This window comes from Mustelus asterias, chromosome 12, assembly GCF_964213995.1.
Source record: "Mustelus asterias chromosome 12, sMusAst1.hap1.1, whole genome shotgun sequence".
Taxonomy (NCBI): Eukaryota; Metazoa; Chordata; class Chondrichthyes; order Carcharhiniformes; family Triakidae; genus Mustelus; species Mustelus asterias.
Genome location: NC_135812.1, coordinates 8,993,773 through 9,019,825, shown reverse-complemented (window position 1 = coordinate 9,019,825; position 26,053 = coordinate 8,993,773). Strand labels below are relative to the sequence as shown.

Here is a 26,053-nt window from a genome sequence, read left to right as displayed (position 1 = left end):
TAGGGAAGGAGGGGCCTGGATGGGTGCTCTTTTGGAGAGTCAGTGTAGACACAATGAGCCAAATGGCCTCTTTCTGCACAGCATTAATGTAAGCCTTACATGCGACTAATAAATAAACTTTAACTTTAAATGGCCTCTTTCTGCACTAATCAGAATTCTATGATTGTTTACATTTAACCATGAGCAGATACTGCCTCGGCTTTACGCATCATCTGAGAGAAAGCATTTTTGACAGTACAGCATTCTCTCAGCACTGAGGAATCCACAGTCTTCTAACTTAGAGTTCACACTCTTGATTCCAAGACAAGGCTGACATCACAATTGAACTGAAGAATATAGCACTGCCATGTGTACTGGTATTGTGCATTCTTAAGTCAGATGCAGCCCAGCCCAGACGTAGAATAAAGCTCACTCTGATCTTCACTAAGAGATGCAAATCATCCCAGTCAACTCGGCCAGTAGCTCAAAGCAAAGTTATCTTTCTGCCCAGGAAATGTATTTAACCTTTTTTGTTAATACAACTAATTTATTAATCTGGATCGCAATGTTATCAAAGAACAAAGCAAATGGTACCTGCCAAAAGTGGTTTTATTCTCTTCAGAAGCTGCACACTTAGCACTTGCTTGCGGATAATGATAGGTGCAGAATTCCCTAGCCTCCAGCATGGCTTTGGATTGCATTGGTGGACTCTCAGTCAATCCTTGCTGCGCAGCCAAGGCAAGCAGGTTGGAAGATGCTTGCGTTTTAGGCAGCTTGAGAGGAGCAGTGGTCTATAATAACACAAACGTGATAAATTTCAATTCATCTGAAGTGCAATCATGTCCTTTTCTCAACCCTCCCAAAATAAAGTCAAGGAGTATTTCCATTGGGTGGAAGTAATTCGTATCAATACCACATATTTACATACCTTCGTTGGCGATCCAATGATGGTGGGCAACGGAGTTTTATGCAGCCAATCTGAACTCCGTGGAGATGTTCCCATGTGCTTTGTGGGGGAAGTACCAAGGCTGACTGGTCTGCTAGGCTGCGGAGAGTGGCTACATCCATACCCTGCTGATGAAGGACAGACTGGGTCTGAATGCTGCTTACGCAGTTTCTGCTTGCTCTGGTAGATGTCACTAAGAGTTGGGGTATTCTGGAGTCTGGCACCCAGAAAGTGAGACTGAGGAGAAGGTGAACCTGGAAACAGTAAAAATTTGGCATTAATCTCTCAGTGAGGAAAAGAAATATCAACACAAACCTCTACTAATATAGCATTTGCAAAACTATAAACCACATTCCTTCCTTTGAATCAAATGCACTCTGCTATGGCTACACTCATTCTGCTGCAGATCATAATCTTAGAATCCTACAGTGCAGAAGGAAGCCATTCGGTCCATCAGGTCTGCACCGACCACAATCCCACCTGGGCTCTATCCCCACAACCCCATGCATTTACCCTAGCTAATCCCCCTGACACTAAGGGGCAACTTAGTATGGCCAATTCACCTAACCCCTACTTCTTTGGACTATGGGAGAGAACCCACGCAGACACGGGGACTACGTGCAGACTCCACACAGACAGTGACACAAGCCGGGAATTGAACCCGGGTCCCTGGCGCTGAGAGGCAGCAGTGTTAACCACTGGGCCACCATGCCACCCATAATATATCCTTTAATCACAATTGTCATGGAGAAATATCAGTAAAAACAGTGATATGTTTATCAATAACTGAGCAGTTTCTTGAATTTGTCTATATATCAGAAAGCTCAGGCAAAATAAAATATTTGGTGCAAATGATACAAACAGGAATAGATTATAATCAGCTATACGAAAGAAGTAAATATCACTAAATAATACTATACACAAATAAAGAGATAAATGGTGTGGTTAAGCATGGTTATTTATTAGCTGCTATTTGAAAGAAAAGGACAATCATTCAGGCAGATATTATAACAGCATGGTACTGAATAAAGTCCTGGTATCCTGATCAACATTTCTTCTTCAATCAAGATTAAAACACATTTGCCTACACAACAGTCATTACACTTTGCAACACATCCTGTTAAAACTCTAGAAATGTTTTGATGTGAAAGGTGTCATGCAAATAGGGGTGATCTTTAGATTCTATCTAAATTGTATTCAAGAGGCGGCTGGATATAGCACTTAGGGCAAATGGGACCAAAGGTTATGGGGAAAAAGCAGGATTAGGCTATTGAGTTGGATGATCAGCCATGATCGGAATGGATGGCGGAGCAGGCTCGAAGGGCCGAATGGCCTCCTCCTGCTCCTATCTTCTATGTTTCTATGCAAGGCTTATTCTGCAAATCTGCCTCTTCAAAATTCATGAGAACTCCTTTCACCATGAACTATTTTAAATTGGATAGCAGTAATCACACACTTGATTTAGAAAGTGACGTCATAAACCTTTTTTTAAAAGCCCCTACAAAGCCATTATTTCAGCACCTCAACCCTTTATGAAACATTCCCATGGTACACCCATTTCCTAAAAAAGATTTAAGGAATAATGACTACACAGTCTAACAGCCAGGCTGATTGTTTTAAAAAAGAATGCACTGGAGGTTACATTCTTTGTTTGCCTTGACCACAAATTACTCTGACTTCATAGTCATTTTAAGTTATTTCAAATAGGGAAAACAAAAATAATTGCCCAAACATAGTTACAAATTGAGCAAATTACTTTTCCCCTAAAAAAACTGATGGCAAAAAAATGGTTTATTTCATACACTGGGTACATCATAAAACTTTCTATACCGCGCAACAATTGTTTTTAATGCGATGACTAAAAAATCTAAAGTTATCAGATGAAATTTTATATTGAACCAGATAAGGAAATATTAGGAAACCAGGTACGATCATACGAACATAGGAATAGGCCATTTCAGCCCATCGAGGTTTTAAGGAATGTTATAAAAAGAGGTGAGAGGTGGAGAAACAAAGAGAAAATTCCCTCAGAACCTAGACAGTTGAAGGTATGAATGTGAAATGGACAGCACATCTTTCAGTATCTTAAATTTTAAAAAAATCCAAGTGTGCAAAAACCAACTGCATTATCTGCCTGCCTTTATGCCAAAATGCTTTCAGTTAGACTTTTGCCAGATTCCACCAATGGTTTATAGTACGTGTTGCCTGTATAAGCTTGTCATGCTGCACTCTGACATCGAATGGCTTTGCATCCAGTCTGTAAACATCCGCACAGAACTTCTGAAAATTCAGGACTTCGCACTTTCACCTTGTTTGAATTTCATCCCTAAAGCAAATAGTCAGCAACAGGCAGAAACTTGCTTCAATATCCTTTTCACTTGATAATGTACATTCCCCTGGGACAACAGGAATGAGAGATTTTGACTCCTGCTTCCCATAACGCTCACCTGATGGGGTTCTGGACCTTGAATCGTGTCCTGGAGGCAAACCACAGCAGCAATGACTAAGTTGTTCAGGGATAGTCCCAACTGCAGAAACATGAAATAGTTAACAATTTTGCATTCAGACAATTTCAAAGTCAATTCATTTTATCATTACCACAGCTCCACTGGGGCAGCACGGTGGCACAGTGGTTAGCACTGCTGCTTCAGAGCTCCAGGAACACGGGTTCAATTCCCGGCTGGGGTCACTGTCTGTGTGGAGTTTGCATGTTCTCCCCGTGTCTGTGTGGGTTTCCTCTGGGTGCTCCGGTTTCCTCCCACAGTCCAAAGAGGGGCAGGTTAGGTTGATTGGCCACGCTAAATTGACCCCAAGTGTCAGGGGAACTAACAGGGTAAATACATGGGGTTATGGGGATAGGCCCTGGGTGAGATTGTCTTCGCTGCAGGCTCGATGGGCCGAATGGCCTCCTCCTGCACTGCAGGGATTCTAACAGCAAAAACTTTCATAAATATATCGCGAATGGTAAAAGTGGATCAAATAAATACTGATACAGGCAAGTCTATAATAGTGGACCTGTTATTTTGATACCTTGCATCATTTTTAAAGTGAAGGAAAGGACAAAATATCAATGACAAAAGAGAATTTAAAAATAAATCAAGAATTTAGTAAATTTATTACAATTTTATTTTAAATAGTATTGGAGAAAATGGGATTGAAAAAAGACATAGCTCCAATACCTGATAGTGTCCATCCCAAGGTATGAAAGGGTGTGTGATGGAATTTTGACTGCATTAGTGATAATCAAAACTCCCAATTCCAACACTTTCGCCATGCTACAATTGTACAGAACTTTGGTGAGCTGTGTACAGTTTTGGTCTCCATGTTTAGGGAGAGATGTACTTGCATTGGACACAGTGCAGCAGAGGTTCACTAGACTAGGCTGGTTCCTGCAATAAGAGGGCTGTCTTATGATGAGAGGCCACACAGACTGGGCCTATACCCTCTGGAGTGGAGAAGAATTAAAGGTAATTTCATTGAAGGGTATCAGATGTTGAAGGGGTTTGACAGGGTAGACACAGGGATCGTTTCCCTTGGCTGGGAAATCTGGAGCACCAGGGCACAGAGGCCAAATATTTAAGACTGAGATGAAATGAAACTTCTTCACTGAAAGGGGAGGGAACTTTTGAAATTTTCTACCCCAGAGTTGGATGCTCCATTGTTAAGTATATTTAAGGCTGTGGTATACAGATTGTGTCTCTCTTGAGGAATGAAGGGATATGAGAAGCAGGCAGGAAAGTGGAGTGCAGGCCAAAGATAGCCATGACTACATCGAAAGGTGGAGCAAGCTCAAAGGGCCTTATGATCTTGTATTTCTTTTGTTCTTAAGTCTGGAAAATTGCAAATGTCATTAATTATTTAAGCAGAGAGGGAAAGAGAAACCAAAGAACTAGAAATGTCAATTTAACAAGTTACGAGAATCGATCAGAGACAGTGACTGAGAACTTGAACAGTCATCTGGAACTATAATCTGTTGATTGAGAATCAGTATGGATTTGTGATGGATAGATCATGTTTGAGAAATCAGGAAGCACTTTCTCACACAAATCTCGCTATCCATCAGGCTGGAAAAAACTGGGCCAATTTAAATCAAGATGAACAGATGTTTGTTCAGTGAGGCCATCAGGGGACATGGTGCAAAGACAAGCCAATGAAGTTGAGGTACAGATCTGTCATCATCTAAAAGAACATCGAACAGGATCTCGGAGCTGAAAAGATGACCCCAGTTCAATGCTTTGTGATGTGACATATTATTGCAGGGCAAGCGTTGCTTTTTACATAGTTTGTGGTACAAGTTATATATATTAACAACTGGGAGAGAAAAATCCTGAATTCATTGCAGTTACATACCCAGAGGTGAAGGAGAGTAAGGCCGGGAGGATCCAGTGGAGAGTCTGCGGCCTGGATTTTGTGGTGCATCTGCTGCAATTGGTGACCCAGACGCTGGCTTAATAAAACCTACTGGGCTCGTGTTCGATCTCTTCACCATTCCAGATCTGAAAAGTTCATAAAGGAAACAATGAGCACAGAACAACTTGCATTTATATAGCACCTGTCATTAAATATCACAAGGCTCTTCAAAGGAGTATAATGAAATAAAATTCAATACTGAGCTACATAAGGAGATATTAGGACAGCTGACCAGAAGCATGGACAGAGGGAGATTTTAAGAAGTATCTTAAAGCATGAAAAAAGTAGAAGTTGGGGGGTGGGCACGCGGAGGGGAGGCACGCGGAGGGGACTCCAGAGCTTAGGACCTGGGCAATTGAACATACGGCTGCCAACAGTGGAGAAATTAAAGTCAGGATGTGCAAGAGGCTAGAGTTGGAGGAACACGAATTTCAAAAAGTTGGAGGTGGTTACAGACAGAGAGAGACCACATAGGGAATAGAGAATGGATGGGAATTTTAAAGGTAGCAACTATTCCTAAGGCTGTATTCCACACATGTTCAAAGCCGTTAGGTATCTCATTAGGGAGATTGTCTTTATGGGCGAGTTTAGAAAATACATGTCAGCATCACAGTTCAGCCTACTGCAGTCCTTCCCCGTTTATAGAAATACAGTTAGAATCATAGAATCCCAACAGAACAGAAGGAGGCCATTCAGCCCACTGAGCCTGCACCAACAGAGCATCTCACCCAGGCCCCATTCCCATAACCCCACAAATTTAATCCACCTAACCTACACATCTTGGGACACTAAGGAGCAATTTAGCATGGCCAATCAACCTAACCTGCACATCTTTGGAGCATGGGAAACCGGAGCACCTGAAAGAAACCCACGCAGACACGGGGAAAACATGCAGACTTCACACAGACAGTGACCCAAGGCCGGAATTGAACCCGGTCCCTGGTGCTGTGAGGCTGTAGTGCTAACCACTGCGCCACCCCGTTTGCAGAATTACAGTTTATAGCAAGAAATACTGGAGAGCAATAAACAAACCAAGTCCAAACTAATTTTCTACATTATAGCTATGGAGCATTGAACTCCACTGCCATTACTACACAAGATGCAATAACTTTGCACAGATCATGGATCGAATCTTCCCGGAGGGGAACTTTCTAGCCCATCTGTCCAAGTTTTCCTTTGGTGCCATTCCAATAACTCTGAACCCTATTTTGTTGCTAAAAAATTCCCTCAACTCCTACTCAACATCAAATAATATTTTTATCTCACCACTCATGCCATATATTTAGCACTCTTTTAGTTAAAGTCTTTCTTTTCTTGCAATCATCTTTTCAGTACATTAATGCTAACAGATGATTTGATTGATTTGATTAGTGGTTAGCACGTTGATTTGTCCTAATTTCGTCTCACATTTTAGTAGTTGATGATTACTTCTAGTATGGACATGTGAAAACCATCCTCAAAACTGTCCTCCAGGTGGCATAACATACAAGCTGCACTGTTAAGACCATTTCCAATCACTAAGGTTTACTGCTGCTGGGTGTAAGAGTGACTTTTCCCACAATGGTGGCTTGCGGATACAAATCTGCCCTACTTTACATGAAAATTTGTTGCAATTAATTTTCACTCTTATATTAGGCGTGTTTTGCCTTTTCTCTGGGCCTTCTGTGACAGACACCAATTTCTGTCTAAAGGATGGATGAAATGGCTGGGAATTCAATATATGTGGAGAAATTTCAAGTGGACAGAAACTACTCCATTGCATAGAAAATTCAAGTCTGTTAATCTGTGCAAGAGTTATGAGCACAAATCATTGAGGATAGCAGGGCAGATTGAGAAACTGGTTAAAAAAGGGATACTTGATCGGTATGGGTGGCACAGTGGCCAGAACTGCTGCCTCACAGCGCCAGGGATCCGGGTTCGATTCCCGACTTGGGTCACTGTGTGGAGTTTGCACATTCTCCCCGTGTCTGTGTGGGTTTCCTCAAGGTGCTCCGGTTTCCCCTCACTCCAAAGGTGTGCAGTTTAGGTGGATTAGCCATGCTAAATTGACCCTTTGTGTACCAAGATATGTATGTTAGAATAATTAGCCTGCCTAAATGTGTGTGCACAGTAAGAAGTTTAACAACACCAGGTTAAAGTCCAACAGGTTTATTTGGTAGCAAAAGCCACACAAGCTTTCGAGGCTCTGAGCCCCTTCTTCAGGTGAGTGGGAATTCTGTTCACAAACAGAACTTATAAGACACAGACTCAATTTACATGAATAATGGTTGGAATGCGAATACTTACAACTAATCCAGTCTTTAAGAAACAAAACAATGGGAGTGGAGAGAGCATCAAGACAGGCTAAAAAGATGTGTATTGTCTCCAGACAAGACAGCCAGTGAAACTCTGCAGGTCCACGCAACTGTGGGAGTTACAAATAGTGTGACATAAATTCTGATTCTAGGATCGCATGATAAAGACTCAGGAGGAAAAAAGCAGAAATATTTATGTGAAATAGTGTGACATAAACCCAATATCCCGGTTGAGGCCGTCCTTGTGTGTGCGGAACCTGGCTGTCTTGTCTGGAGACAATACACATCTTTTTAGCCTGTCTTGATGCTCTCTCCACTCCCATTGTTTTGTTTCTTAAAGACTGGATTAGTTGTAAGTATTCGCATTCCAACCATTATTCATGTAAATTGAGTCTGTGTCTTATAAGTTCTGTTTGTGAACAGAATTCCCACTCACCTGAAGAAGGGGCTCAGAGCCTCGAAAGCTTGTGTGGCTTTTGCTACCAAATAAACCTGTTGGACTTTAACCTGGTGTTGTTAAACTTCTTACTGTGTTTACCCCAGTCCAACGCCGGCATCTCCACATCATAAATGTGTGTGCACAGTAAGAAGTTTAACAACACCAGGTTAAAGTCCAAAAGGTTTATTTGGTAGCAAACGCCACAAGCTTTCGGAGCCTTAAGCCCCTTCTTCAGGTGAGTTCACTCACCTGAAGAAGGGGCTTAAGGCTTCTAAAGCTTGTGGCTTTTGCTACCAAATAAACCTGTTGGACTTTAACCTGGTGTTGTTAAACTTCTTACTGTGTTTACCCCAGTCCAACGCCGGCATCTCCACATCATAAGTGTGTGGGGTCAGGGAAGAGGGCCTGGGGAAGATACTCTGTCAGAGTTGGTTCAGACCTGTTGGGCTGAATGGCCTTCTGTACTGTAGAGATTTTATGGTTCAAAGATAATTAGCAATGGGCAACAAATGCAAAATTTCATGCAATCTTCATTATTCCAATGGCCCATTTTTCAGCGCTTTGTGAAACCTGCGTAGTACGCAGTCATGTTCTAAGCTGCAGGAAGTGCATTTACTCCCACTAAAGAGTGACCAATTACAAATCTCAAAGGAGGTTCAAATGCTGCATCCGGCTAACATGTTTGAATTGGAGAAAGTCTCGAATCTAGCAGGCACACCTCTGGAAGAGGTAATATACCAGAATCTTACAAAAAAAACTGGAGACTGTATACCTGCTATAAAAAAGTTGTGTCTATAAGAACATACATGTGCAATGATTGCACAGTAGCTCCACTGTTAACTAGCCAATTCAGGCTAGCCATGTAGCATCAATTACTTGACCAGCATGGGCAGATTCCAAACCTGAGGCAGAAACCAGTCAGAAAATCCCCCTCAGAACCCAACATCCCTTCCACTGGGACATTTCGGAAAAAGACAAAAATTGCGTTATAAAATAGCTCAGCCTGTTCACATGCCCTGCTTCCCATCTAATTACTTGACTTGAAGCCTTGCCAGCTTTCAACCCATTCACCCCCATGACTCAATTCCAGGAAGGTCACCAATTCATTCAACATATTTCAGTTGATAGTACAGTGATCTGCAAGCTCCAAATAAGGAGTGGATGCCTTCAACAGCAACTCAGTCCCAGTTCAACATCTGAACCAGCAAGAACACAAAAGTACTTCACACATCCCCAAATTATACAAGTCCGTGCATCAGCTTGAAATGTTGTTCCCGTTACCCTGATACAACAGTGCAGGCAATAAGAGCAAAGTCACACAGATCCTCGGGTCAAAATAACGCAGAAATCTCTCAGGCTACAGTAGTATTCTCTGAATTGAAGCGTTGGTGCATATTGAACCATTTCATTTATGATGCAGCATGAGTTAATGCATCAGCAAACATTCCATCAACTGGAATAAAGCCTTAGCATTTAGCAAATCTTATAATTGTGCCTTGTTTTGAAACTGGGGCTGAATGCAGCTGGCAAACCTTCCCTATCTAACCAAAATATGTCAAGACTATTAAATCATGACATTTAATGTTATTAAAGATGTTCATTCAGGGACTGATTAAGTGGAAGAAGAATATACGGTTACTCGGCTTAAGCCGCACCCACATCATACTAGAACACAGTATTGAAAATCATACACACAACACTGCAGGTTAGGTACTACAGTAGGCACCACAGCACTAGGTTAGGTAGAAATCTAGAAATTTAAAGAACTATTGATAAGAAGTTTGGAAAGGAAGATGGAACAGTTGTGAAAATGCTATCATAGTCTTTAAACAGTTAAAATTCTTACAAGTGGGTTCTCATGACATACTAAAGCACACCGAATGCAAATAAACATACCTGGGTGACCCATAGGGATTAGTGTCATGGCTGGAAGTGACATGCAGGTTCTGCTCAATCCGCTGGTAGTTTCGAATCTGTGTCGGGACAGGAATCGGAGCCGACTCAGTGCGAGGAGAGACTGGAGGTGGACACTGCCTGAAGTCAAAACACACAACAGCTGGCCATGAAGCAGGAGTTCCAACTCCTCGACGTATCTGCACCATTATCTGGCTACTACATTATGAGGTATTTAAAAATATCTGGAGCAGCTGCTACGAGATATCAACCTAGGCTAGCAGGAACGAACGACAGCTATGTTTCTCTCTTGTAAACAATGCTCCACTTGAAATATGACTACCGATTGCACAAAACTCCCATGAACTTCCTTTCAACTTTGTCTGGATGAACCACGTAATGAAGTCCAACTTTAACGAAAAAGAGTGGGCGTCAACGAGATTGGAAGCTCTGCGCTAAATTTGAAACATTTACACAACCCTCCCTCTTCCCCCATCCAGCTTCATCAGATTACACAAACCCTAGAAGTTCCAAGAAAACAAATACAGAGAACGTCATTGGGAACGTCGTGTTCCAAGGCAGTACCAAATGGTATACCAGAATGAAAAGGTGACGAATCAACATCACAACGGAAAATTGAAGCCAGCAACGCAGTTCAAGGCAAATACAGTTTGTAGCAGGGGCGCTTCTGAGAGGCAGCAGCTTAGGTTGACAAACATGTCACAGACTGAATGACGACGCTCAGCTCCTCGCATTCGGTTAAACTTAATGACACCTGCAAAAATACCCCTGCTACAAGTCTCATTTGCCCTCTTCTTGGCATGGAGAGATCCTTCTCAATTGACTTTTCAAGGACTTGATGAAAACACTAACTGCAGCCAAAAGAACAGTTTAAAAAAAAAGTTCAAGTTAACTCTTCAACAGCCAAATAGAAAGACTGACAAAATTGTTTGTATATCCAGAGTGCAAATGATAAACGATTGCTTCAAATCATTATGTAAGAAGTCTCACAATATCAGGTTAAAGTCCAACAGGTTTATTTTGAATCACGAGCTTTCGGAGCACTGCTCCTTCATCAGGAGGAGCAGCGCTCCGAAAGCTTGTGATTCCAAATAAACCTGTTGGACTTTAACCTGGCGTTGGGAGACTTCTTACTGTACCCACCCCAGTCCAACACCGGCATCTTCAGATCATTCTGAACCATCTGTATCTTTACCAACTCAGTTGGTCGTGGGTCCCTCCCCCACACCACCATAAATTGTGCAGTCTTAAATTTTTCAAACGATGCTGAAATGAAGTCCTTTCTATTTCTTAAATTCTGTTCGTAACATTTAGTGTAGAGAATACTGTGACCAGCTCTTATAGAACATCCTGCTTACCAAATAACAATCACACAGCTGTCAAGCTGGGGCAGGCAGAAAAGGCAAAATCATAATTATTTCAACTTCTCCACTTTTTTGACACCTAGATGATGAAGGGCAGCATAGGCATGCTGCATATAACTACAGCTCCAGCCAAGAAAAAATGAATCACCAGAGAATAGGGGTCGGAGAGAACAGAAAAAGAGGAATCAATCGGTGGCTGGCATCCATGTAGTATTTCACAGTTCCCACAAAAAAAAACAAATTAAAAAGAGTAAGATATACACTTTAAATGACTCTTTTGGAAGGAGAGATGTGCATGAGTAATTCCACCTAGCAACAAGCATGAAAACAAATGGACCATGTTTATGCATTTTGTTGAAGTCATAGTGGCAGGCAAAGTAAATCCACGTAGTTAAAATAGTTTTCTCTATAAATCCACCCCAAATAATTCTCTATAAATCCACCCCAAGACCACTCTTTGGCTGAGAAGGGTAGTATTCTGCCAAGCATAAATCTGGAGTCACATATCACAGGCCACATGCCTCTGTAACATCTCAGCTAACTAGAAATTAATTGCATACGACAAGAGCCATGTCCTGGCACCTTATACATGCACACCATGCCAGAGCTGTGTATAACAAAACAAAGTGAGAAGCAGCATTTATATTATGCTGAACAAATCGGCAAGAGCAAGTTATTTATCAAAAGGTATGCGCAGAATGGTTAAAGAAGAAGCCTTTGAAAACTGGGATCCTCATGTTGTAACCAGTGGGCTGTGGAAACTCAATCATTGAAAGCATGCTCAAGACAGAAATCAGTAGATTTCTGAACACTAAAGAGATGAAGGGATCTGGAGGTAGCACAGAAAAATGGCATTGAGGTAGTGATTAGTCGTGATCATAGAACCATAAACAGAACCACAGAGCCCCTACAGTGCAGAAAGAGGCTATTTGGCCCATTGAATCTCCACCGACTCTCCAAAAGAGCATCTTACCAAGTCCACCCCTACCTCCCCCTCGCCCCATCCCCGTAACCCCATGCATTCACCATGGCTTATCCATCTAACCTACACATCTTTGGACCGTGGGAAGAAACTGACGCAGACACGGGGAGAACGTGCAAACTTGACACAGTGACCCAAGATCGGAATCGAATCCGGGTCCCGAGCGCTGAGGCAGCAATGCTAACAATTGTGCCACCCCAACTAAATGTTAACCACTGTGCCAACCTTTTTGAATGATGGAGCAAGCTCAATGGGCCAATTGGCTTGCTCCTATGCATCAATTAAATGCCAGATAAAAAAGCAAATCTTCCAAGTTCAATCCCTAATCTTTTGAGTCTGTGCTCTATTAGCAGGTGGCAACAATGGTGGAGACAAAATTTGCCACAGCATACCTGGACATTTCTTGGTTGAAAGGACAAAGAAATCAGACTCCATTCCTGCCACTGACTCCGACTACAGAGTATGCACGTGAACTCTGGATAATAACTGACACCCTCCACATTCAACAAACATACATTTAAAGAACGGTCATTTGGGTAGAGTACTTGGAGCTCAGCCAGTGCCCATGAAACTGTAACCAAGCAGTAAGCAGCACTTCTAGAAAAAGGAGAACAGGAAAAACCAAGTCTTGAAAAACATCAGAATCTAATTAGAGCCAAGTAAAACAGGATTCAACTCTGAACAGATATCTGGAGGTGCAATAAAGGAGATTAGTTCAACTGAACAGTTATTTTATTTAAATCATAGTCTTGAAAAACAGACTGCACAACTTCCCTTCCCGAGACAGACCTTTGTAAATGGAAGCTACAGCTTCTCCTCGCAACAGAGACTGAAGCTGGGTTGATTCTAGGGATGTCAATACCTTATGCAAATGGCCATGCTTTACTGGTCTAGACACTGAGGGCGGGATTTTACGGCCTGGCTTGGGCTGGATCGTAAAATTCCGCCCGGGACTAACAGATTCCGTTCTGGGAACTTCGCCCACCCCTTCAGCCTGAATGTCATTTGACAGAATTGGGCAAAATTCGATCTTCAGTTTACATCCACATCAGAAGGTTATTGCACAGTGATCTCCAATAGGGACACTTGCTGTTTTTAACATCCCAAAACTGGAACAGCTACAGAGTTAAAGCTTTTCTAAAATGGAACTTTGTTGAGATTTGGGTTGATGCTCTTCCCCTGTTACGGTCAACAAAAATTTTCCTAACTGAGATTAGTCAATTTCTATTTGGTCAGGGTCTCGAGGGAAATGAAGCAAAGGTTAGTAAAATGAAGTGAAGATACAAATCGGGCATGATTTTATTGAATCAAAGAACAGACTTGAGAGACTGACCAGCTTACTCATGATCCTACTAATATTCCTATGCAAGAGCAATGGCGCTGAAATGTAGCACCCTCACTACAAACCTAACTTTAATTCCTTTTGTTTACAAACATATGCCAATGGATTGCATTTCTACTTCCATAACTGCAGTTCTGAATAAAGCAACGGCATAAGAATGATTGCTACTTAATATAACTATGAAAATTCATTCATGCTGTTCGGTCTGTCCAAAAACCTAAAACTCCTCTGATTACATTTAGCAGTTTTATTCAAAACAAACCAGTGAATCAGTTTTACTGCTCGTGAGTTAAGGTCACCAGGTGTTTATTCTACAGAAACCACTGACCACTCCCTAAGACAAAACAAAGGTGAATAAAATTTGCAATAGAATCACAGAATTGTTACAGTACAGGAGATGGTCATTTGGCCCATTGTCTGCACCAGCTCCCCAAGTGAGCATTTCATTTGTCATTTCTCCTGCCCTTTCCCTCTGCACAAGCAAATTGAGTTTAAGTTTATTTCTTAGTGTCACAAATAGGCTTACATTAACGCTGCAATTAAGTTACTGTGAAAATCCCCCAGTCGCCACACTGCAGCATCTGTTCGGGTACACTTGGGGAGAATTTAGCATGGCCAATGCGCCCTAACCAGCACGTCTTTCAGACTGTGGGAGGAAACCGCAGCACCCGGAGGAAACCCACACAGACGCGGGGAGAAAGTGCAGACTCTGTACAGACAGTGATCCAAGCCGGGAATCGAATCCAGGTCCCTGGCGCTGTGAGGCAGCAGTGCTAAGCACTGTGCCGCTTGCTGTAATCATCATCAAATTCCCTCTTGAATGCCTCGATTGAACTTGCCTCCACCACACACTCGGAGAGCATTCCTGTCCCTAACCACTTGCTGTGTGAATTTGTTCTTTGCTCACATCACTGCACTTTTTGCCAATTCCTTTAAATCTGAACCACCTCATTCTCGATCTTTTCACGAGGAGGAACAGTTTCCCCATACCTACTCTGGCTAGGCCCCTCATGATTTTGAGCACCTCGGTCAAATCTCTTCCTAGCCTTTTCTTCTCCAAGGGAAACAGTCCCTACTTCTCCAAACTATCTCTAAGTTTCTCATCCCTGGAATCATTTTTTTCAACCTCTTCTGCATTCTCGCCAATCCATAGTTGGCTGGGGTGAACACATTCCTTAATAATAGACTTGGGCTCAGCTGTGCAGTAAACAGGGGTCTAATGATGATCCAGTAAAAATAAACTGCTCTGTTTGTAAGCTATAATGGTTAATGCCATTGGCAGAAGTCTGTGACAAAAGAGCAAAATATAAAATCCAAATTGCTGGGGTAGACAGCAATGTAAACAAACTTGCTTGGATTCTTTTCCTACTTAAATGTTCTTCAAAACCTTTCATCATTCTCTGGCCAAAATGGTGGGTATTCCTCTTTCTCCCAGATCTCTCCACTGCTCTGCAAGCAGCTGCTATGAGAGGTGTAGGCGCAGTGCAGTTCATTCACCCACTGATTTCTTTTTCCCCACCCTTTTTATAAGGAAGCACCTTTTGTTTGGCACCTTCCCAACAACTTGGCCATAAACTGGCAACTCACCGCTATGAACATGTATCCCATTACTCCGTGGCTTACTGCGTTGATACACCAACCCATTGCGCCACAGGGGTGCGGTTCCAGTGGATTCTTAAGGAAAAACTGCATTATCTTACATACTGCACAAAAATCCACAACAGTCAGCATCGTCTCAATCTTCAACTGTAATTTCTCAGCAGCAGAAATGTACATTGTGTACATATCTGAAAAAATGTCAGCTAACCGATACTACTGAACAGAGCACTGGAGCAGTTTCCCCCCTTCAATTAAATTAGAATTTTTGCATTGCAGGGAAAGGAAGTAACTTGAAATTCTATCCTTCACAGCCTTCGAACTAACATTTCACTTGCAAATGAATACTTATCAATATGCACTACATAAAATCACCTACAAGACTGCAACACCGATTTTCTTTCACCATTCAGCCCCCATCCCTTCTGTAGTGAAGTGCCATGTGCACCTGTAGATCTCCAGTATCTCTATTAAATGGCTATTCCACTACAGTTATCAAAGGCAGGCTACTAACTGTGGGAGGTATAATAATTCACAGCAACATCCACACACACAGAGAACAAGGGGACTTTGGCTGAATTATAGCGCCGAGTGGATGCCCCAGATGTCAGCCAGGCACAGGCCAAGAATAAAAACTAGACCTTTCTGATCTGAACCACACCAGCTGGTGGATCTAACCATTGAGCCAGCCAGGAAGTTGAAGCAAAACTCACTTGCATTAATTTAGTAAAATTAAATGTTTATAGGTAGAAACAAAGTCCAGACATGTGTTGACCTCTCCAAGAAATTTTCTGCACTCCAGATACTTGCTGTATTGTCAGTTACCCGGCTAGGCTGCAACTAACATGTTTGACACAGGCCAATACCACTAATACAACAATTCAAATAACTTTGTAGTTGGAATTTAAATACCTTTGATAATATTTCACCAACTTCAGGTCACATCCTCATACTTGATGAGCAGAGGAAAGCTAACTTGGAAATGCAAAACTTCCACACAACTCATATACAGTTCCTGACAGGTCAAACAAAGCAGCAAGATACTTTCGCCAGAGAAATGTCCATGCCTCATTAATAACTCTGTTAAGTCCCATTAATAATACTGTTTTAAGAATTGAGGAAACTGAAGTAATCAATAGGATATTTAATCCTGAGGTGAGAGTGAGAGTAGCTGCCTTTGAGATAAAAGCAGAATTTGACAGAACCTGATATCAAGAAGCTCCAACAAAACTGGAGTCAACAGGAATTGGGGGAAAACTCTCCACTGTTGGGAGTCATGCATAGCATGAAGTAAGACTGTTGTGGTTGTTGGTCAGTCATCTCAACTCCTGGACATCACTGCAGGAGTTCCTCAGCGTAGTGCTCCCAGCTATAAGAGGTCAGAGGCTCAGAATCTTGTGGCTAGTAACTCACCTCCTGACTCCCCAAAGCCTGTCCACCATCTCCAAGGCACAAGTCAGGAGTATGACAGAATACTCTCCACTGGCTTGGATGAGTGCAGCTCCAATCATGTTCAAGAACCTTCACATTATCAAGGACAAAGTAGTCTGCTTGACTGGCATCTCATCCACACACATTCACTCCCTCCACCACTGGCACAGTGGTAGTAGTGTGTACCACCTACAAGATGCACTGCAGGAACTCAAAGCACCTTAGGCAACACCTTTCAAATCCACGACCACTACCGTCTAAGACAAGGACAACAGACACATGGGAACACCAACACCTGGAAGTTCCCTCCCAAACACTCATCATCCTAACTTGGAGCTAAATCGCCATTCCTTCAGTGTCACTAGGTCAAAATCCTGGAACTTATTCCCCAACAGCATTCTGGATGTACCTACACCACACAGACTGTAGTGGTTCAAGGCAGCAGCTCACCACCATCTTCTCTACGTAAATAAGGTTGTGCAATAAATCTTACCAGTGATACCCACAGCCCACGGTGAATAAAAAAACTGGACCACTCAAGTTGATGGTACTGTTGCATGCTAAAGGTGTCATCCTTAAAGCTCAGTGTTTTGATTCAGGTAAAATTAAAAGATTGGTTGTACTATTTGAAGAGCTGTCAGTTTACTGATGTCTTGATCAACATTTCCAACTGCAACCAACATCATAAACAGATTATCTGTTTTTCATCTCACTTGCCAGTTTTGACAACTCACAGCTGAGGGTGCAGAAGCCGCAATTGGTCACTCCACAGTGACTTCATTTCAAATGTAATTAAGCGGTTGTGAGGCTTTGGGACATCCTGAATATGTGATCAAACACGATATAAATTCAGATTCATTCTGCAACAGGACAGCTGCTTATTTTGGTGCAAGATGATAAAATTACCTGAGCTCCAAAATGCTCAAAGAAAACCCGTTGTGGAAAAGGCGAAATTAATGTTGGATTTTAAGGCAGCCACTGGATTACAAGGCTGAGATAAATCCAAAATGAATGCAAAGATTTTTGAAGGACTACAGATAGCACCAGTCAGTAGGAGTAAACACACCTTGCTTTACAAATAGGTGCATTTTTTTTTAAACAAAAATTTCACTACTCATACGTTATCTAACATAATAAAATGCCCCATGGAGTTTCACAGAGCATTATAAAACAGAATGAGACTGAATTAAATAAGGCGATATTACATCACATGACCATAAACTTGGCCGAAGTAGTAGGTTTTAAAGGCAAGCCCCATAGCAACAAAGCGAGGTAAAGAGGAGGAGAGGTGCTTGACGGAATTCCAGAACTTAAGGGCTTAGATATGTGAAGGCATGGCCACCAGTGGATATATGATTTAAAACAGGATGCTTGTTTTTAAATAAGTAGTTTGATATAATTATTCTGGATTTGGTGCAAATCCAAAGGTCTGGGATTTTTGTAGGCAGTGGCTATCCACAGGTGGATACAACATAATACAAGTGTGAGGCTTTGAAGGATTAAAGAGTTAGCATTTAGGAATTCCAAGCGAAAAAGTACCAAGAGTTTAAGAAATGCACAAAACTCAAGGACATGGAACTCAGTAGAAATGACTTCCCCCTCTCAAAACTCCCGACAATTACATGGAAAACAAAATATGAAGTCCCACAGAGCACTATTTGCGCCCCACAAGTCAGCTAAATTAGCAGCATGCTCTGGCCAGCACCATGAAACAAAAAAAGCATGCCCCAAATGCTCTATTTACACAATATTTATTTGACAATGACATGGATAAAAACAGCAACAGGTTTTACTGGTACAACAGATTAACAGAAACACTCATTTTGGTGGCATCCCAGAGGATTTTGTAAATCTTGACTCTTACACCAGAAGATTCCATTTCTTTTCTCAAAGGTGTATTAATTTCCCCCACAAAAATTGAGAGTCAAAAAGTGTTCTGATCTGAAAAACTAACAGTTTAAACAATTTTTTAAAAATATAAATCAGTCAACCCTCAGGTTTTAATAATACCTGTGCACAAATGTCAAACATTTTGGTTCCTCCCCGGTCTTGTCTCAAATGACTTCAAGGTGGCTCTCTAACAGATAATTAAAATACTGGGGGGAGTTTCTGCTTGTTTTGTGGACAGATTTCTGTACAAGTTGGCTGAACTAGTGCCAAAACTTGGTAAATTAAAAACATTGGTGAATCATGCCCAGAAGCACTTACACTCATATTTTCCACAATCTTCTTTGTTGGTTCACAATTTAATTTGGCCCAATCAGGCCCAGGTTGCATTAATTGGCCACACCAAAGTCAAAATTGAGAGATTTGCCAGTTTCATTGGTTTGGGAAGGCTTTTCAAATTCCATTTTCTTGGACACATGTTTTAAATATTTTTAATGTGGAAAAAATAACCTTTTAAATGGTTATGTATTTTTTTTAAAAGACATTTTCAATCATCTTAAAATCAGGTTACCCAGAGGGAGGACTGGACACCCACATTAATATACCGTCACTAGGTTACCATTCTTTAATGCATAAGAATACTCTTTTTTAAAAACGGAAAAGAAACAGTTGTGTTTAATTACACTGCCTGATCGGGCTTGTTCACAAAATATTTTACATTTGTAAATATGCAAATAAATTTTATTGGGAAGTTGAAAACAGGAAAATTTCAAGCGCAGTGTGTGTAATTACTCGATTTTGTCCAAAGCAGAAACTCTACCCCCGATGCTTATTCCTTTGTAAACTCTACATGAAGGTCCTACCTGTTGGCCGAGCTAGAAGAGCTTGACCTGGATGAGGCTGAGGAAGGTCTCTGCAGAGCTGCTGAGCCCCCAGAAGAGGTTAAAGGTGACTGCCTGATAAGTTGGTGGAGACAGAAAAATCGAAGATGCTGATTTAATTCTCTATTTTGAATCTAGTGTTTGTCCTGTGAATCTTTTTGAGTGTTTCAGCCTCAAGGCTCATACCCCCAACACATCCTCCTTCTGGCCGACTGAGATTAAACATCTGCCGTGAACTTTTCCTCAGGTCTTTCTTCGGAATACAATGTTAGAATACTGAATTTTATTTTGCCACTGAGTTACATATCTTTCACAGGAGCAAAGTCAATAGTCAACAAAAATTTGAACTTTGGTAGTGAATGGATTTCTGCTTTTTCTAGTCTCCATAGCTTGGACCATTATTTGCTCCTCAGCAGTTAAAAACTTTCAAAATATATTTCCTAAAATGTTTATTATTCAGCCATTGATGCCTAAATTATTAAAAGACTGGAAGGAACTTGGAAACTGGTATGAATAACAAATGTTACTGAATATTTATTGTACTGAGATGCCACGCTGCATTCTAATCTTTGCAAGAATTCAGCATACGTTTTTGTATTTTAACAATATTGCTTTACTCGAGTGAAGAATATGTTTAGACATCCACAGTTTACACAAGAACACACATTAGGGTGCCATGCAAAGCAACATAGAGGTACGTTTATTACAGAGCAAGATGCACTCCTGTTTATCTTCCAAGACTGCAAATCCTGGTAAAGAAATACATCTCACAAGGAGGCTAAAGTAACCGTCGTGTGCATGCCTGACAATCCCCAACATCACATTTTATCAAGTGAGCAAATGTTGAATTATGAAATTGTAACTCAATATAGTGAAATATTTTTATTGCATGAAGTGTTTGCAGACTTATTATACAAACATAAGCTCAGATACTGATTTAGGCATTGGATAACACAGCCCAAAGTAAAGAAAGCCTTTGGCCCAACCCACCTATACAGCTATATGTTGTTTTGTGAGCTCCAATTTTCCTCACACCACCCAATCACACACTTGATATTCCAAAAAGCACAAAAGCCTGAAAATTACTGCTACAAATATTAATAGAAAAGTATTTATACAGCATTCCCCTTTGTATGGTTTTATTGAAAAGATCAAATCAGGTTTTGCAAATGGGTGAACACCTTTGTTAAAACAACAAAGTGCAAGATCCCACATTTAACTGGCACTGCTGTTATTTCTACACGCAAGTTCCCTGTCCTATCCCTTCTGGGGAAAGGGAATCAAACAAGCTATTAATCCCCAATTCTCAATCAATGTTGATTCAACTCCCTTTAAAGCCCATTCCAAATCGGCAACATTCTCTGCGAGTTCACATTTCCACCACCCTGGGAGTGGGGGCAAAGGGACAAATCATAGTTTACAGCTTTTCTCAAATATGGTGAATTTTGAACTTGTGCCCCTTCTAATCCTTAAATCACGAAGTAACAAACTTAATCGACTGCAACTGGTTTTACCTGCAGTTTTAAAATAAAGTCTTTCTATATGCATCCTGTTCCTGACATCTATTCCAATGAATGTAGCATTATTCCAAATCATTCCTCCATCACTTTTGAACAATCACAAACAACAGAATTTTAGTTGATTTGTACGTACCCTCCACACATCAAAAATTCACTGGAAGCTCGTCTGCCAACCGTTCCCAATGGCATGTCATCTGCACAAAGTTTTAGAACAAACTTAGAAGAATAAACTTTGTCAGATACACCAAACTCTTTCCATTTGAATACAATGGTTCAGGGTAGCTAAATGTTTACATGTTTCGATTCAAGTGAGTGATAACTTTGAAAGAAGAGTTGGACCTTTAAAAAAACTATGCAATTATGTAAACAATACATCTGATAGGTACTTTGATTCTCTGGGTTACAACACAAAGCTTTGTGATAGATTATGGGAGTGTAATTAATTAGGAACAAATAGCAAATCCAGTTTTAAACTCAAAGTAGCTGTTGAAAAAGACCGAGTTTGAGCCAATTCAGCCTATTACAGCTTCAGCATTTGCCACAGAGGGAGTGCAGTGGAGGTTCACTAGGCTGATACGGGGTTGATGGAACTGTCCTATGAGGAGAGGTAGGTTCAACTGGGCCTGTACTCACTGGAATTTGGAAGGTGGAGAGGAGATCTGACTGAAAGGTATAAAATTCTAACAGGATGGGCCAGACTAGATGCAGGGTGGATGTTTTCCCCTGGTTGAGGAATCTAGAACCAGGGGTCACATTCTCAGGATACCGGGCAGACCATTTAGGACTGAGATTAGGAAAGATTTCTTCACTCAAAGGGTAATAAACCTGTGTAATTCTCTACCACAGGAGGAAGTGGTGGCCAAGTCATTGAATGTATTCAAGAAAGAGACAAATGATTTTTTAGATTTTATTGATATCAAGGGATATGGGGAGGAATATGGCCTTGAGATAGTGGATCAGCCATGGTCTGATTGAATGGCGGAGCAGGATCGAAGAGCTAAATGGGCTACTCCTGCTCCTAGTTTCCATACCGCGCAGTTTTCAAGCCCTCATAGCCTATGTTGCAACAGTGCAGTCAAGCTGCTTCTGGAATCCTCAGGTTTTTTTCCCCCTATGTGTAGGTAGATATAATGGCAAACTTGAATATTTGAAGCAAAGAGCAGCTGCTTACATGACTGATCTGAAGAGATGCTATGCGGAACTAGAACAAAGTCATCTGTGTCACATGAAGAGTTCTTACTGCCACTGCTGGCAGAGTCTTTGGAAACCTGTAGATAGTTAGGTGGACCCAGAGGTGGGGAAGGCAGAGTGTCCTCCTGTATACGTTGCATATCTGGTAATGACTGGAAAAAAAGGTTATATTTTAATAACCATATCAGAAGGTAAGGTTATATTTTGTCTTTACATTCATGGAGCTGCATTAATAAAATTATAAATTAGAGCTTATTCTGTTATTTTGCAAGGTTTCATGAACACAAAACAGTTTAATATTTATGTTTGCTTAAAATATTACCCTTCAGAGGATCGAGATTGTATATTTACTATACCACAGGAGAAGACTGGACTGGTCTATTTTCTCTGCTATTTTTAATTCCTCCATTCACCACATCACAACCATAATTTAGGATGGGCTCTGAAAGGTGTATTAAGGTAAAGTTATATTAAGGATGCCAAAAAGAGACCAAAACACAACCACTATTTTGATGATGAGCCAGGAAGGTATCTCCAGCATTTGGGCCAATACTTATCCCTCAACCAATATCATATTATCTGGTCATTATCATATTGCTGTTTGTAGGAGTTTGCTGCATACAAATTAGCTGCCTCTTTGCCTGCATTACAACAGCGACTACACTTCAAAAAATACTTTATTAGCTGCAAAGCACATTGAAACGTCCAGTGCTTTACAAATCCAAGTCATTTTTTGGTTTCTTGAAGTGCATTTTTATTGCGGAAAAGCAGTATTTGGTCCCAATCATACATGACCTTTACAGTCTGTCACTGCCTGATTTGACGAGTTGGGCACCATGTCACACTAAACTCAAGACCACACAGCACACCAACTTTAGAAGGAAGAATTTACTTTCATTTGGCCACAAAGCCAAACATCCCATGTCAAAAGATGGTGCCCTATTATCACAGAGGGTTGGCACAGCAACTATATTATTGATCACCTACCGTTTTCAAGTTAAGTTATCTAGTCATATTTAGTAGCTACAGCAAAACACTAAAGATTACATGCTTAAAGATGATCCAAGGGCTTGGGAAGCCAGGTAACAATGAACCAGAAGTGAGAGTTGCGATTTTAGAATTGTTGCTATCAAACAGTGTCTCAGTTCTTCATGGAAAAATGCACAAAATTCCAATTCAAAGTTTAGAAATATTTGTCACAAAGCACCAGGAAATCTCAATCTGGACTACTACTCTTGATCTGAAATACATATATCAGAACAAGCTGTGATTACGTGATTGGACTATAATTTAAATCGACATGGGTGGCATGCAAGAGAAAATGCCATCATTCCAACTGTGCTATCCAAACTTTGGGAAGCTGGCTTTCACCGAAGAGAAGAAAAAGGTTGGTTTGGTGCACAACATGTAGCCAATTGTATGGGTGCTTGGCTTACAAGAACACTGACAAAATAAAGCAGAGATCAGGTTACATACAGGAATGTATAAAACAAATAGTTATATGTGTTGGTTTATTCTACAGCTAGCTGATACAAAACAAATGCAAACTTAGCTGGAATGCAAATTTAATTGGCACAATGCAAATTGGAGTTATTTGGGCTATGAAAACAGTATCAAGCTAATTTCCCCACAAAAAAATTAAGAGCATGTGTGTAAGTCAAGGTTAACAATTGTTCCAGAATATCTTTCTATTAAATGGATATTCTTTGAATGGAAATGAAAATTAGCCTTGCTAATCTAAAACTGGTGTAAAAATTGGGTTTCTAAGACTAAATGTTGAGTCAAAAAAAATAGTGGGTCAACTTTTATGAACAATATTTACTCTCGCCCATCATCTTGTGATCAGAGTTGCCAGGTATATGACTGTTCCCAGAGTCAGTGCAAAAGGAGCCAAAAGTATTTTTATTACATTTTTATTTACAAATAATAAGCTCCCTTGAGACAGAGATAAATGTCATTTATACAAATTCATATAATTTCACTCAGGTTTATCCACAGTTCAGAAAGAGGAGTGCAGGAGAGCATGCACTGATTAAAATGCATAAAAAATTACCCTCGTCTTCAAAACCAAATAAAGTGCCTCAATCGGTATCTTGAACGGCATCAGATGGATCATCTACATCATTTTCAACAACAATCATATCATCACTGGCCATAGCGTTCCGCAAATAATCATCTTCATGTGCCATCAATTCACTGGATATCCCTCTTACATGACTTGACGACAATTTCCTTTCTGATTTCATCCCAGGCCTCTACAACCTATTCACTGGATTACTAACGTTGGGGCCTGCATGCTGCCACCTTAATGAAGGTCTTTCCTTCTGGTCATCCAGTCATTCCACTTTCTTCTCATGCTATCCTTGAAGGGCTTCTTTAGCAAAACATCCAATGGCTTATGGTTAGACCACTGGCAATCACGGCAACATCACTGTTTTGCAATCCAACTTCAGCAACATCATCAACAAGGTGGAATCTGAACATATCCCAGATTATTGAAATCACAGAAACCCTACAGTGCAGAAAGAGGCCATCTGGCCCATCGAGTCTGCACCGACCACGATCCCACCCAGGCCCTACCCCCATATCCCTACCCATTTACCCGCTAATCCCTCTAACCTACGCATCTCAGGACACTAAGGGGCAATTTTAGCATGGCCAATCAACCTAACCCGCACATCTTTGGACTGTGGGAGGAAACCGGAGCACCCAGAGGAAACCCACGCAGACACAAGGAGAATGTGCAAACTCCACACAGACAATGACCCAAGCCGGGAATCAAACGCAGGTCCCTGGAGCTGTGAAGCAGCAGTGCTAACCACTGTGCTACCGTGCACAGTGAGGACCTTTTTCTTTATATAATCCCCTTCATCGGAAACTCCAAACTTTCCTCTGCCATATTTTCAAGCCACCTTTGTCTACCCATCCTTTATCATGAACATGGATGACTATTCTCCTCGTGTCTGCGTGGGTTTTCTCCGGGTGCTCCGGTTTCCTCCCACAGTCCAAAGATGTGCGGGTTAGGTTGATTGGCCAGGTTAAAAATTGCCCCTTAGAGTCCTGGGATGCGTAGGTTAGGGGGATTAGCGGGTAAAATATGTGGGGGTCGGGCCTGGGTGGGATTGTGGTCGGTGCAGACTCGATGGGCCGAATGGCCTCCTTCTGCGCTGTATGATTTCTATGATTTCTATGATTCCTGTTTTGGGAGGAATTTTCTCTTTAATATCACATTTGGCTTAAGCTCTGTCCCATCAGACATGCACAACAGCACAATGGTGAATCTGCTCTTTTCATGAGCTGCTGTCTTCACAAACACTGTTTGCTCTCCAACTTTGCTCACCATTTTACTGGATAGCACGTCAAAATGAACACGAGTCTTATCCATGTTTCCAAATACAGGCCAATGCGTATCCATTTTTTTGTCAATGTTTGATTATAAACTGCTGAAATGCAATAATCCTGTCATCAAGTTCTGCGGAGAGACGCTGTGAAATCTTCGTCCATTATCGCAGTACAAAATACAATGCCTTATTTTAGGAACATAAGAAATAGGAACACGAGTAGGACATTCAGGTTTTCAAGACTGCTCCGCTATTCAATAAGATCTTGGCTGATCTTCTACCGCAAATAAGAACATAAGAAATAGCAGCAGGAAATGAGAAATAGCAGTTTTCTTGTTATTTCAGGGCAAAGATTCGGATAGATCTTCGAGAAACTGAGTCCATTCTGATCATTTGCACTGATATATTTTGCAACTTTGTCTTCCAAATGTGGCTACATGCTAGGCTTTTCTCTGTGCATCTATTCTTAGGCTTTATTCTTATCCTTGCAAGCTGTGTAGCGAGCTTCCTCCAATCTCTCATCACTCCCTTGAATT

General features: G+C 41.2%; 1 protein-coding gene across 2 annotated transcripts in view; it reads right to left on the bottom strand.

Moving 5' to 3' along the window:
• Positions 1 to 26,053, bottom strand: part of ulk2 (unc-51 like autophagy activating kinase 2) — a 119,932-nt gene that overhangs the window by 20,303 nt on the left and 73,576 nt on the right. Inside the window, exons 13-20 of one of the 2 annotated variants that reach the window (XM_078224678.1) lie at positions 22,157 to 22,328; positions 21,119 to 21,179; positions 19,448 to 19,540; positions 9,965 to 10,102; positions 5,276 to 5,421; positions 3,373 to 3,453; positions 908 to 1,179; positions 574 to 770 (exon numbers count right to left, since the gene is read on the bottom strand). In XM_078224678.1, coding sequence (XP_078080804.1) covers positions 574 to 770; positions 908 to 1,179; positions 3,373 to 3,453; positions 5,276 to 5,421; positions 9,965 to 10,102; positions 19,448 to 19,540; positions 21,119 to 21,179; positions 22,157 to 22,328 — 1,160 coding nt within the window. The remainder of the gene's footprint in view (positions 1 to 573; positions 771 to 907; positions 1,180 to 3,372; positions 3,454 to 5,275; positions 5,422 to 9,964; positions 10,103 to 19,447; positions 19,541 to 21,118; positions 21,180 to 22,156; positions 22,329 to 26,053) is intronic. The other variant, XM_078224679.1, reaches the window with a different exon arrangement.